The sequence below is a fragment of the Ambystoma mexicanum genome, chromosome 7q, assembly GCF_040938575.1.
Source record: "Ambystoma mexicanum isolate Mex_15411 chromosome 7q, UKY_AmexF1_1, whole genome shotgun sequence".
Taxonomy (NCBI): Eukaryota; Metazoa; Chordata; class Amphibia; order Caudata; family Ambystomatidae; genus Ambystoma; species Ambystoma mexicanum.
Genome location: NC_090941.1, coordinates 656,038,056 through 656,052,645, shown reverse-complemented (window position 1 = coordinate 656,052,645; position 14,590 = coordinate 656,038,056). Strand labels below are relative to the sequence as shown.

At 48.0% G+C, this 14,590-nt stretch overlaps 1 protein-coding gene across 2 annotated transcripts in view; it reads right to left on the bottom strand.

Annotated features, from left to right (window-relative positions):
- SLC46A3 (solute carrier family 46 member 3) overlaps nt 1-14,590 on the bottom strand; it is a 307,576-nt gene that overhangs the window by 210,417 nt on the left and 82,569 nt on the right. For both annotated transcript variants that reach the window (XM_069640757.1, XM_069640758.1), the window contains one exon: nt 188-271. In XM_069640757.1, coding sequence (XP_069496858.1) covers nt 188-271 — 84 coding nt within the window. The remainder of the gene's footprint in view (nt 1-187; nt 272-14,590) is intronic.

The window sequence follows — 14,590 nt, the reverse complement described above, 5'->3', positions numbered from 1 at the left end:
CTTGACGTCGAACACATTGGCCCTGAATGAAAAGCGACAAGAGACAATCTGTAGTGAAATGGCGAATGTGGGAATTAATATATTTTTTAATCATTTTGTTTTGAATCCAGAAGAATTTTTCGTGAATTTCCTGGGCTAAACTTGAAAAGCAGTGATGGCCAAGCAGGCAGAGAACAAGTGCACTTACCTTGCTCGGTGTCAAGCACTACTTTCGACATCATGGACCTCAAGATGGGGAAGGGCATGAATGCCAGCACGAGGGGCAGCCGCACTGCAGAGAAAAACAGAGTCACGAGTTACTACACAGACACCGCCTCGCGCTCGGTTTATCTGCGTGACACAGGTGCGCCAGGATGGAAAATAGGATCGCTTTGTTTGGCGCCGAGGGCGGATGTTCAAGAGTCCATTCCAGGTTTGCTATGTGTACATCTTATTTCAGTTCATATTCGAAGAATGTTGTGCACCTTATCAGAAAGGAGTTTGTTTCGAGGTAAGTTTTGTCTTTTCCGGCAATAAAACATTTTAAACTCTAGACTTTGGAACTCGTTCCCCCACCTGACCCCGAACCCCTGTACTGAAGGCCAGAAGCTGTTTGAATTGTCTCAGTGGGTGGTGTGTAAATATTGTGCAGAAATGTGTGCCGCGAGGGAGTCACTCTACCAACGGGTGTTTGGAAGGGTTCTCCACCAGAACTTTTTTAAATAATTGGTTTACATGGTTCATTTTACAGTACACATTTTGTGAAAATGTGGATAACATGGTATACAATTTACAATCTTATTTCTATGATAACACATGCAAAAATTCAATTTGTACAAGGTCAGCAACAGTACACGACATATTTTCTTGATGCCTTTGCCCACAATATATGCTAGTATTCTGCAAGTTTACGGAGACCTTCTCATGCTGGCTGTGACAATAAAGACCAGTTTTCCCAAATAATAACGCAATCATGTTGGCTTTGCTCATAATATACCAACGGCAGTGTAAGAAAACACTGGGCCTCATTACGAGTCTGGCGGTAACTGAGCTAAAAAAAACGGCAGGTTACCGCCGGACTCGTATTACCATTCCGCCTCCTTGATTCCTGGAATCACCGGGGAATTACGACCGCGCTGACCAAGGAATTCCGGAGGCGGAATTGTGTAAGTCCCCACTCCTATGGAGCGCCATAGGACTCCATGGAGATGGGGACAATGGAAACACTGGTTCCGTCTATGACAGAGCCGGTGTTTCCATGTCCGCCTGCAGGCGGGTGACACCTCCCGCCTGCAGGACTCTTAATCAGCCGGTCCGGAAAAAACGGTGGCAGCGGTTTTACCACCACTGTTCTTTCCTGACTGGCAGGGTCGTAAAGAGACCCAAAGGGCCTCATTACGACTTTGGAGGTAGCCATGGCGCAATTAGCGCCATGGCTGCCACCAAAATTGTGTCCGGGTCCGACTTGGTGGAGTGGGGATTTACCGGGACATTCCGCCCTAGGCGGACCCGGTAAGTCCCCATTCCAAATGCCATTCCCCATTCCCGTTTTAGCCCCCATAGGGCTCAATGGGAATGAGGAATGCGCCAATTACGGGCCTGCTAATGGCAGACCCGTAATTAGCGCCCTAGTCCCCTAACGGGACCAGTAAGGGACGTGTGGTCCGACCACACGTCCCTTGCGGTTCCTGCTAAGGGACCTCGGAATTGGGTGGTAAGGGATTACCGGCACCGGTCTCCTTACCGGTGCCCGGTATCCCTTACCACCCACCTCGTAATGAGGCCCATAGTCTGCTAAACCAATATATGCCAGTATCAAAATCTAAGAACACAGTCTGTTTGTTTGTTTGTTTGTTTTATTACTTACATTGCGCACCAGACCCAAGGGTAACCGGGCGCATTTTATACGACAGCTCAAAACTTTGTTACAAGATCACATGGCAAAAATAGCAAAAATAGAGCAACAAGAATAATATACAACAAAACATACAGGAGTATACACTAAATATACAGGAATATACAGCATGTGGAGTGTAAAAGCATGTGTTTACGGTCCTAGGCAGAGATTCCTAGGCTTGAATATGTCCAGGCAGTAGATGATCTAAAGTGTATCTGCATTTTTGATCCACGTTATAAGGTTGTGTCGGAAGGTGGGGTAGGGTTGGTCAGTCTTCAAGGTGGATTGTAGGGCGTTCCAGAGTTGAGCTGCTTTCACCTGAAAGCTGCAGCCGCCGACTTTAGTCAGTTTGACTCTAGGTATGGATAGGTTATTGGAGTTAGCAGATCTAGTAAGTCGTGTTGGTTTTAGTTTGGTGAATCTGGCAGAGAGGTACTGCGGTGCGGCGTTGTTAAGGCATTTGTGGACCAAAGAGGCAACTTTTAGTTGGATTTTCTCCTGAGTAGAGAGCCAGTTGTTAGCTCGTCTGAGTGCGGTGATGTGGGCTCTCCTGGGAATGCAAAGTCCTTCTCTAAGCGCGTTGTTTTGCAGAATTTGAATTCTTTTGATGACTTCCTTGTTAGCCCCAATATAGAGCGAATTGCAGTAGTCCAGTTTTGATAACACGAGCGCTCTAGCGAGTGTGATGCAGCTATCGTTTGATAGGAAGGGTTTGCCTGCTCTTATCAATTTGCAGGTGTAGGCGGTTGCTGAAGCCATCGCATTGACCTGCTTGTTGAAAGAAAGGGTGGAGTCCAGGTAGAAACCCAGAGTTTTAACCGCGTGGGCGGTTGTGATTTGGTTGTTGTCGATATTGAAGGAGGGGTAGTTGGGGCCCAGTTTTTTGAGGGTGGGTGGTGTGCCCAGGATGATGATTTCAGTTTTGTCATCATTCAGGCATAGACCGTGTGTGGCCATCCATGCCTGGATGATGAGATACACTCTGTTCACCAAGGCCAAATCCTTGTCGTAATCACCGGTAAGTGGTAGGAGAATCTGGGTATCATCTGCATAATTAGTGTAGGTGATACCAAGAAGGTCCAGATTATCGAAAATGGGCTTAGTGAAGATGTTATAGAGTGCAGGCGAAACACAGGATCCCTGGGGCACACCACATGTAATGGGGATGGAGTCTGCTGCCGCAGTGGTGGAGAAGACTCTCATTGTCCTGTTATTGAGGAAGGATTGGATCCATTCTGTGGCTTCTTCTGAGAAGTGCGTGGCTGTATCCAGGTGCCTGCAGAGGACCTTGTGGTCAACAAGGTCAAATGCGGCTGATAAATCCAGGAGGAGGAGTAAGGCTGGTTTGCCTTGATCCCTTAGCTCGTCAATTTGCGCCTTTAGGTCTAAGAGGGCAGTTTAGGTTCCATGCTGGGGACGGAAGCCAGACTGCCGTACTCCTAGTAAATTGTTGTTTTCAAGGTGTTTCTGTATTTGTGAGTACGCCACTTTGTCTATGATTTTTAAGAGGAATGGCACAGTGGTGATTGGGCGGTAGTTTGTGGGTATGGCAGGGTCTAGTGTCTGTTTTTTGAGCAAAGGGAGTACCCAAGATTCTTTTAGGTTGCTTGGTATGGACCCTGTAGCGAATGAGGCGTTAATGAGTTTTGAGATAAAGGGAGCCAGGTCTCTAGCTGCGTCCTTTATCAGTTGAGGTGGACATTGATCCCCCTGGCAATTAGATGGTTTGAGTGACAGTATGATTTTTTCTGTCTCAATAGTAGATACTTTTGAGAATTTGAAGCGAGGGTAGTTGGTGCTATTTTTAGGAGGGGTGATATCTGTTTTGGGCTTAGTGTCGAGACTGAGCGAGGATTTTTTCGTGGCAATTTTAGATTGGAGAGATGTTACTTTATTAGCTAGGGCTTGCTGAATGTTGGTGCACCATGTTTTATCTTTGACACAGTTGTCAGGCACTGGGATGGGGGATTCTATTTCCTTTAGGATAATGAAGAGTTCTTTCATGCTAGAGTTGGCTTGGGCTATTCTATTGTTGTAGGTTTCCCGTTTGGCTGCTATTATTTCCTTTTTGTAGAGGGTAGTTATATCACTCAGGGTGCTTTTATTTTCTTCCGATGGTTGTACTTTCCATGCGACCTCGCATTGTCTTTTTTTGGTACGAAGAGTTTTTAGATGGGGGGTGTACCAGGAGTTGAGGTGGGCTTTAGGTTTGCTGCGTCTCACTTTGAGTGGTGCAATTATGTCCAAGGCAGAGGACATGACTTTGTTGTACTCGTACACTAGTGTTTCAGGGTCCAGGTTGTCTGGTAGTGAATTAAGTGTGGGGAGGATGAGCGGGAGTAGGTTGTCCGGGGTGATGTTTTTCTTATTTCTGGTTGGGATGGATGGTGCTGGCTGGACTGAGGCGGTAGTGGGTCTGATCGTTTCTAGAGCAAAAGTTATAAGGAGATGGTCTGTCCAAATTAGTGGGGAGATCGATAGGATGGAGGCATTGCAGTTGTGGTCTGCCACCCAGTCGAGTATTCTACCCTTGTTGTGGGTGGGGTGAAGTACTTTTTGTGAGAAGCCTAGTTCAGATAGTAGGTTGGCTATTCGAGTTGCCTGTGGGTCATTTTGGTCATTGAAGCCTAGGTTAAGATCCCCTAGCAGGATGACTTGTGATGATTGTTTTAGGTTGTGCGATAGGATGGTAGAAATGTCCTCCTCAAAGGTTCCAATAGGGCCTGGAGGTCTATAGATAAGGTGGATAGTGAGGGTTTGGGAGTTGTTAATAGATAGTTTAGCTGTTAGGCTTTCGCATGAATGAGTGTTGTTCGAGGGCACTAGCCTGATGGATAGGTTAGATTTAATAATAAGGGCTATGCCCCCTCTGCGGGCTTCGCTTCTATCTGCTCTTAGGATGGTGTAGTCGTTGGGGGTTGCTAGCATAATGGCTGGTCCTGCGGCGGCATGTAGCCAGGATTCCGTGATGGCCAGGAAGTCAAAATTTTCGGTCTGGATAAGATCAGCAATCTCAATGGCATGAGCAATCAAGGACATAGCATTAACTAGTGCACCTTTTAGAAGTGGGCTGGTGGATGGGGGTGTGCATGTCTTTTCCTGGGTTGTGGCAGGAGTGTGCATACATGCATTCTGTGTCTTTGGGTGTAGGCTGTGTGGTTTTTCTATGCCCCTATTATGTGAGGGTTTGCTACGGTTAGAGGTGGTCAGTGTTCTGGCGCGTGGTTCATATAGTTTTGCAAGTCTGGCTCGGAGTCTAGCATTTCTAGATATGGTATTGCATGGTTTAGATTCGAAGGTTCTATGTTGTTGAGGTTCTTCAGTTTGGTCATTCCGACATAATAATGGTTGAGGTAGAGTCTGTGTCATGGCAGGGGAGTGAGCTGAGCGTTGGGGGGTAGTGTATTCAATGGTGGGAGTGAGTTTGGGTATGTGGAGTAGGAATGTTGTTAATGTGAGAAGGGCTAATGTGGCTTGTAAGGTTTGCATCTTGCGACGTCACTGTGGAGGGTGGCAGATTGAACTAGAGTAGGCTGTGTAGTCCGGCCTGATCAGGGTTAGGGTCTGTGCGGATGAGGCCGTTAACTCAGGTATAGTAGATGGAGACTAAGTTTGGGATGGTGGCAATTGACTAGAGTACAATCGGCAGTACAGTTGACAAGTACATCTTTCAATAGGCAGGCTAAATGAAGCTAACATAGGCGGGCTGAATACAGCATATTATCATAGGTAGGCTAAGTTCAGCATTCAGTGGGCAGGCTAAATGTAGCTATCATAGGCGGTACATGTACAGGTAGTGGCAGACAAGGCAAGTAAAGATAAGCTAACTATGGCAGTGTATCACCTAAATGCAAGAGTCCACCTTGGGATACATGAAGTAGCTGGTTTCACCTATTGACGACCGTAAGGCATAGCACAGGTCAGCAGGCACAGCACAGAAGGGTACCACCTAAGTTCAAAATAGCACAATTTGGCAAATATGCAGTGGGGTAGCACCCAAGTTCAAAATAGCACAATTTGGCAAGGATGCAGTGGGGTAGCACCTAAGTTCAAAATAGCACAATTGGGCATGGGCAATGTTGGCTTTTCCCATAATGCAGCAATGCTACTGTAAGAAAACATTTCGATGCTGTCTAAGCCTATATATGCCAAAATCTCCACATAAGAAAGCACTCACATGGGATTTACCCCTAATACGCTAAAGCCAGAGTAAAAAAACATGGCAATGCTGGCTAAGCCATTATATGCTAGAATATCCACATACAGACACACACATGTTACCTTTTCTCATAATTCAGCAGTATTGCCAGTGTAATAAAACAATACGCAAAGGCTGGATGCGCCAATACATACCAGTAGCCCCACATAAGGACATGCACATGTTCATTTTGCCTATAAAGCAGTAAGAACGACAGTCTAACAAAACATGTAGAGGCTGCTGTGCCAATATATGCCAGCAGCCCCCAGACACAGTGGCGGTCATTACGAGGTAGGAGGTAACCATGCGCCATTAGCGGCATGGCTACCCCCTTAGTGGGTACCGGGTCCGGGTTCCTTGAATGAGGAATTACCGGGCCATTCCGACCGTGGAGGGCACGGTAATTCCTCATTCAAGGAACCCAGACCCTGAACATCCCCATTCCCATTCGAGCCCACATATGGCTCAATGGGAATGGGGAGCATGCTAATAAAGGGCCTGTTAATAACGGGCCCGTTATTAGCATGCTGGCCGGCTCACGGGACCCGCTAAGGACGCCTGGTTTTACGCGAGCAGACTCATAATGGGGCGGTAAGGGGTTGACGGCTCTGGCACCTTTACCGGTGCCGTTAACCCCTTACTGCCAAGGTCGTAATGACCCCCAGTATATCTTATGCCACAGTACTATAAAGACATCTTAATGCAGTGTGTACCAATATAGGTCAGTATCACACATAAGAAGACGCTCATGTTAGTTTTGCTCATATTGTAGTCACGATGCCAGTGTAGTAAAACGTACACACAGAATGGCTGCCCCACTATATGCAAGTAGTACTACCTTAGAACATGTTCATGTTATTTTTCTCCACAATACAGTAATAATGCCAGTGTAATAAACATGTACAGCCTGGCTGCACCAATATATGCCAGTAGTCCTAGGACACACTCATTCATATGCAACAATATAATGAGTCCATGCAGGCTTCCAATTTCTATATTTCACTGCCACTGTCTTGTTCTCTTTCCCGCCGCCACACACACTTCGCTATCTCTCAAAACCGACATGCACACCTTCACACACGGAAACATGCACACAGACAACACCATGCATAGATCGATACCTGTTCTGGCATGGAGAGAAGGTACGGATAAATAACAGAGTGGGGAACCCCCCCCCCCCCCCCGAGTTAAGGGGCCCAAATGCAACACTTATGTGAAAGATGCAAGTTTAGATTCTGATTTAAGGTTAGAATTGGAATCTGCACTTACATTTTTGACCTAAAACTAGGAGGGCGACACCTTTGCACCACAACATGCCAACCACCCTGCTGAAAAACCTACCACAGAAGCCATGACTTCGCTAGACTGGAAAAAAGAACTGCAAGAGGGAAAAAACAGGAAACAATTTACCAATGCAGATAAGTCTGGTTCTCTCCATCCTTCCCTTCAGGAAAAACTTGAAGACCCTACACTTCAAAGAACATCTCGCCAACCATTGATTGCTTCACTCAACCAAACCTATCCCCTCCAAAGTGGCACCTTCTGTACTATGCCTAACCATCCCAACTACTCTGCCACCCCAAACCCTACTTATAGCTCCCTGGGTGTTTCCCTGCTGTACAGCTCTCTGTTGCTTCCCGACTAACTTTACTCTTCATAAATCCCATATATAAACAGATACATCACCCATGACTCATGAATGCTTTGAAATGAAGCGCTTACCTCAGAGTACATATGCCGAAATGTGCATGTACAAAAAAAAATAAATAAAAAAATGGAATATGGTCATCTACGCCAACCAAACAAACAATAAAGGTATTTCTATGTCAAGACAGGAGGTGAGCATTATGCTTCAACTTCTTTAATACCACTCTTCAGCAGTTTCACCAAAGTAACAGAAAAACAGAGAAGATGTCTCCTCCAACACTCATTTTCCTTTTTTCTTCTTTTAGAACTACATTTCCCTCTGCCACTTGTAGTCCTTGGCTGTGTTAGCTCAGTCCATGGGCCTCATTACGGGTCCGGCGGTAACCATGCCGGTGCTGCCGGACCCGTAATGATTTACCGGCACCCGACTTCCCAGTGCTTCCAGGAGATTACAACCCCGGCGGCCCGGACAGTCAGGCGCTGGTAAATTGTAATTCCCCATTCCCTTAGAGGCAGGGTGGCTCCAGCAGGTAGACCCGTAGTTTGCCGGTCCGGAAACAACAGTGCAGGTAAGTTTACCGGCACTGTTGTTTCTAGACCGGCAAACTTAGAATGAGGCCCATGTCACTTCCTGTCTGCTAACTCGTCCTCTTCTTTTCCTGCTCTTCAGCAAGATGAGTACACATTTCTTTACCTCAGAACATTGAAGTACTGAAAGGATATTTCTTATATGTTTGGTCTTCTCTCGAGCGGATACTTCGCTCAGACAACACTGGCAAAGTGTAGATGTGAATGGAATGTGACTCATAGCATTGTGCTTTAGTTTGATGTGATTATATTGCGCCAACGACGCGTCGCACAGCGCTGCGAAATACCTAGGAACGCGTTACCTCGAAAAGATTAGCAGAGCGAGCGCGATATTAACTAACTCCTGGGAAAGAGAGATGGGACCTGCGTTACAATCGGGGGCCTGTCTCCATTTCAGAGATAAGTGATCGTGCCCCCTTCCTTGCGGGGGAAGGGTTGGAGCAGTGAAAAGCGAGCAGGCCTCCTCCTTCATGAGGGAGGAGCCCGCACGCACGGTAGGCAGCATGCGAGTGACGTCGGTCACAGGAAATATTAGAGTGCAAATTCTGAACGATCCCTGTGATTATAAACCGACTAACGATAAATGAAGGCCCTAACAGACCTGCTAGTGACGGGAATAACTAAGTACAGGTGCGGCAAGCGAGCGGACAGCCAGCTGGTGCCAACAGCTCAACAAAAGCTTGTATTGCGCCCCAAGGAGCCCCAGAATCTCCCAGTAGCCACACAGCAAGCACACAGGACAAGGGGAAGCTATCTGAAAAGAAGGTGCTAGCCACACAAAAATACATATACGTATATTTTGTCTTACATCCACGCTACGCAGCAGTGGTCGTGCCTCTCAACCTGTAAGTTCAGGTACTGGCACTAAGCACCCAAGCATGTCTGAATATGAGTGGAGTCAGGAGGAGCAGGCACTCAACCTAGCTGACAGCTTTAAAGAGGTGCTAGGGAGCTTGTTGGTGGACGCTGTGGCTCAAGGGGTCAGGCCCCTGCTAGACAGGCTGGCCACACTGGAAGCACTACTAAGCTAGCCGTGCGAAAGCACCAAGGTGACTCAGAGCACATCCGCTAAGACCTCGGAGATTGGCAATAAGGAGCGTACAGAGGCCTGTAAGAGGAAATCCTCTACTGACCACCCGGGTCACAAGCAAGGGGCGAACAAAGAGGCCCCAGAGGCTGCCGATGCCTTCGGAAAGCTGAGAGACGCCTTCCTGCAGAGATCAACAGTGCCAAGCCTCAAGACCCCCTTCCCAGAGGGAAGATAATATGGGAACCACAGGCAGAGACTTAAAAGAAGAGTCACCAGAGACAGTTCATTCCTCGCAAAAGGAAGACGAGCAGCCATTGAACGATTGGTCGAGGCTTGTCCGGGGGCAAGAGAGCCCGGAAAGAGAAACACCTAAAGGGTGGAGACAAGGAGATAACAGACATGTTCGAGCCTGATAACGTCAGGAACTCCAGGTCTACAGAATGGCAACCCTCACTCATGGTATCAAAATACGTGGCCAACAGGCTCAGGAAGGCCTTGGACAAATACGCAAGGCAACACATGAAAGCAGAACAGCCCCGCCCGGACATACCAGGCAAAGTCGCAGAGACACCAGAAATAGACCCAAAGACGTTGGCCTTCGTCACCAAGACGAACAGGGACCCACGCAAGGGGATAGACAGGTCCCGGAGAAGCTGCCAGGAGAAAGTGCTAGATCTGGCAGGCCTCTTAGAAAAAATAATGGACCCAGCAGAACACGCTAGAGGCACCAGAGAGGACGTTGACTCAGACTAGCTGGCGAACTGGGCCTAGAGAGCAGTCTGCCTACTGGGTAACGCAAACTGTGCAATATCCTTTGAAAGGAGAAGGGGCTGCATGCTGGAGATAGCCACAAAACTGGGGGACCTAGCCACGTACTAGGCAGACGAGACAGCGCAAGGACTCCTATTCGGGGAGACCTTCGGCAAAGAAATGAGGAGGTTCGTAGGAAGCTATACCTCTAGAAAAGGCCCAAGCATCGATAAGAAAGATCTTCCTGAGCAGAGTTTTTGCAGCGACACGTCCTCTATAGAGGTTGCGCAGCTGTTCGATTCCAAAGTGCGAGAAGACCACAAAACAACAGAGCTTATTATTGGGAGAACAAACAACAAGACTCGTTCTTCCCCACCAGACGACTCTTCCCCAGAGGTCGCAGAGGACCCAGAAGAGGGCAAGGCCCAGACACAGGTGAGAGTCAACATGTATCCACCAGTAGGGGGGAGGACACGAGATTTCTGGCTAAATTAGCGCACGCTTTCCAGCGATGCTTGGGTTCTGCAAACAGTTAGAGGACTGCAGTTAGAATTTGTCCAAGAGCCAGCGCAAGCATTTACCCCACAAGCGATTCAAATGGCGCAAGCAGAGATAGACATTCTGTAACGAGAGCTCAAGCAACTCGAGCAGAAAAGAGCCATAGAACCATGTCCAGTGACACCACGTTTCATAAGCAACATGTTCCTGGTCCACAGGAAAGAGAAAGTGAAGCCATTGATAAACCTGAAAGAGTTGAACAGCTGGTTGATTTACCAGCACTTCAAGATGGAAGGTATTCACCAGCTGCGAGACACTCTAATGTTTATTGAGTTTATATAGCGCTTTACACCAAAGCGCTTTACAGAATAACAACAGGTACAGTAATGAATGAAGCATAATTTTCAAACATGAAACAAATCAGTGATACAGTATTTAGAACAATTTACACAGAGGAGGGAGGGGGAAGGAGGGAGGGGAAGGGGGGGGACCCCGGGTGACCTCCAACGCACTAAGGTGGTTGCAGTATCGAAATTGGGGTTATCGGGGGGAGGGGGAAAGCGGTGGGGAAGGGAAGGGGGGGCAGGCGTGGGAGGGGGGGAGAGAGGTAGGGAAGGAGAGTCAGGAGGGGAGTGAAGAAGAAGGGCTTTGAGGGAGGAGCGGAAAGATGGGTAGGTAGGGGAGGAGCGGATAGAGAGGTAGGGAGTTCCAATGGAGGGGGGCCAAGAGTTGGAAGGAGCGAATCGCGAGTAGGCACAAGGGGCTGGTGGTACAGCGAGAAGGTGGAGATCAGCTGAGCGGAGAGAGCGGGAGGGAGAGTAAAATGAGAGGAGGGAGGCAAGATAGGGGGGGCGAGGTCGTGGAGAGATTTGTAGACCAGGCAGAGGAATTGGAATTTCAGTTGTGAGAGGAAGAGGAGCCAGCCGAGTTGAGAGAGTGAGGTAGAGATAGAGTCTCGAGGGCCAAGAAGACATAGAGTGCGGATAGAGGAGTGGTAGATGGATTTTAGGGGAGTCAGGTGAGAGACAGGGAGTCCAAAGAGAAGAGAGGAGCAGTAGAAGAGGCGGGAGAAAATAAGGGAGGTGATTAGGAGTTTAGTGAAAGGTGAGGGAGGAGCTGATCTTACGGATGTTGAATAGGTGGTGCCGACATGCACGAGAGGTTAGGGAGATGTGGTTAGAGAAGGAGAGAGAGGAGTCAATATGGAGGCCAAGGTTGCGGGCGTGGGTCGAGATCGGGAGATTAGAAGGAGGAAAGTGGATGAAGGGGGGAGGGGAAGGTGAGAGAGTATTGGGAGGGAAGAAAAGCACTAATGAAAGGAGACTGGCACCATGGGCTTTCACCAAGCTCATGACACCAGTAGCAGCAGCGATCAGGGAGAAGGGTATCCGTATGATCATCTACCTAGACGACATACTGCTACTGGCGGACCACAGGGAGACCTTGAAGTATCAGACAGCGTGGGTAGAGGACCTATCACTTTCGCTGGGGTTCCTAGTGAACAGGGAAAACTCAGACACTACCCCAGCAAGAAGGTTGGACTTCCTAGGATTTGTGCAAGATACCAAGCTAGCTACATTTCGAGCTTCCAGCCAGAAAAATTACTAGCAAAGATAGTAGAATTATTGTCGTCATCTATCAAAGGCATTTCCCAAGTCCCCTACACTATGGAGCTCTACAGAGACTGAAGATAATGCACCTTGAGCAGGGGCTGCGATATCATCAAACAGTGCTACTAGACCCCGAATCCATCACAAAACTGGAGTGGTGGTTGAAGAACATGGACGCCTGGAACGGGAGAGCCATCTTCGGAGACTGAACAGATCTAGTTATAGGATCAGACGCCAGCCGGATAGGATGGGGAGCATGTTGCAGTGAGCTTGAGACAGGAGGGAAATGGAGCAAAGAAGAGTTGCAACTCCACATAAACTGTCTAGAGCTACTGGCAGGATCCTCCACGATCAAAGCTTTTACGAAAGGGAGAGTGAACTCATGCATTCTACTGCAGCTGGACCACATCTCAGCAGTGAAGTATATCAATCACCTAGGAGGGACAAAATCCAGACTCCTAGCAGTGCTAGCAAAGGACTTTTGGCACTTCTGCCTTCAGTCAGGGACATCAGTAATGGCGTAATACCTGCCTAGCACTCTCAATGTGATAGCATACTGGAACTCCCGATACTTGACGGACTCCAGCTCCCGTGCTTGACGGACTCCAGCTAGAAGTATTCCAGCAGCTGGAACAGCTATGGGGGCCGATACACATAGACCTTTTTGCGTCACGACTGAACGCACGGAAAGACAGATACTTCAGTTGGAGGTTAGATCCGTCGGCCCTTGCCTTCTGCAAGATTAGAGAGAGAAACTACACAACGCCTTTCCCCCTTTCGTGTTGATGAGCAGGGTGTTAGGGAAAATGCAGCAAGACAGTGCAGAGTTATTTCTTATTGCCCCAATGTGGAAGGCCCAGCTGTGATTCCCCACCCTGAGGGAGCCAACTGTGGATATCATGCAGATTCTGCCAGATGGGGAACGATTACTCGCTGACCCATCTGGGTCGTATCATCCTCTGAGAGTGAAAGGGACTCTCCCGCTGATAGCGTGCAGGATATCAGGAGACGCTGGGCGCTGCCAGGCATTTCAAAGCTGGCTGCAAAGCTCATCGGTGAATCATGGGCCCCATCCACACGCAGGAGCTACGACGCGGCTTGGAATAAATGGTCAGCCTGGTATAAAGGGAGACATTTTCATCTCGTTTCTGCCCCCCCATCGTAGCTGTCTTAAACTTTCTAGCATCCCATCCAAAAGATGGTAAAGCATTCAGGACCATCGGGTGTATAGATCAGCAATATCAGCATGACACCTGCCCACAGAAGGGATTCCGATAGAGGAGAATCCAGCAGCACTGAGGCTCATTAAAGGGGCACAATTTAAGGCTCCTCTTGAATCGAGGTACGTACAACTCTGGGATGTAACGAGAGTAATGCGCCTCTTGGGTAGCTGGCCGGCGAACAGTTATCTATCCTTGAAGCAACTATCAGGCAAGTTAGCAATGCTTCTAAGTCTAGTGTCATGCAGGAGCGTAGCAGATGTCAGAGCACTAAACGTGGACAGAAAGTCTTTCGGCCCGAAAGCAGTGACTTTTACTCTGACAAAAATAACGAAAATTAACTCCACGTCAATTTCGTATCCATACCTACCAGTCCACCCAAGATGGTGCGTGGCAGCATGCATCAGAGAGTACGAGAGTAGGACAGCCGAGTGTAGACCAGCAGGCATTACACAGCTTTTGATAGTGTGCAGGAAGCCGTTTCACACGGTAGCAACGGCCACCATTGCTAGGTGGGTAAGGGAAGTCATGCATCTAGCAGGTATCCATCTATATGGCTTTTTTTCCTTTTGTTGCTGGAAAACGTGCTGTAAAATGTGGTGTTTGGACATGTGGATGGGTACAGCTCCCACGCTTTCCTTGATGTGGGAACGTCCGCCCCCACAGCGAAAATCAAAAGCTGGCACCTATGAATATACGCACAGTAAGTGTACATATCTTAAAGTGAAATATACATGTTTGGCTCAATTGACCTTTACCCTTAAAAGAAAGTGCACAAGACAAAAGAGCATTGACATTTTAAAAATTCCAATAAGTACACTGGCAAAGTATAAAAGGGGCCCATCTTTTAATCCCAACAACCTATTGTGAAAATTAACCTCTTAAGTGCCATTGAGGTTCCCCCCCAGTGCCAATGGTTTTTTTTTTAAATCGCGGTATTCACTGCCCAAACCCGCCAGCATTTCCCCCCTCATTAACCCCTTAAGTGCCACCGACGAGCCGGCTCATCGGTGGCAACCTGGAGCGGTTTTTACCAACGAGCCGGCTCGTCGCTGGCATTTAAAGGGTTAAAGAGAAAACAAAATCCCAATACATGACATGAGTTTTGATGACACTTTTATGTGGTGTTGCGGGTAAGTGCATGTACTTGGAACATGATAACCTGGGTGAAAT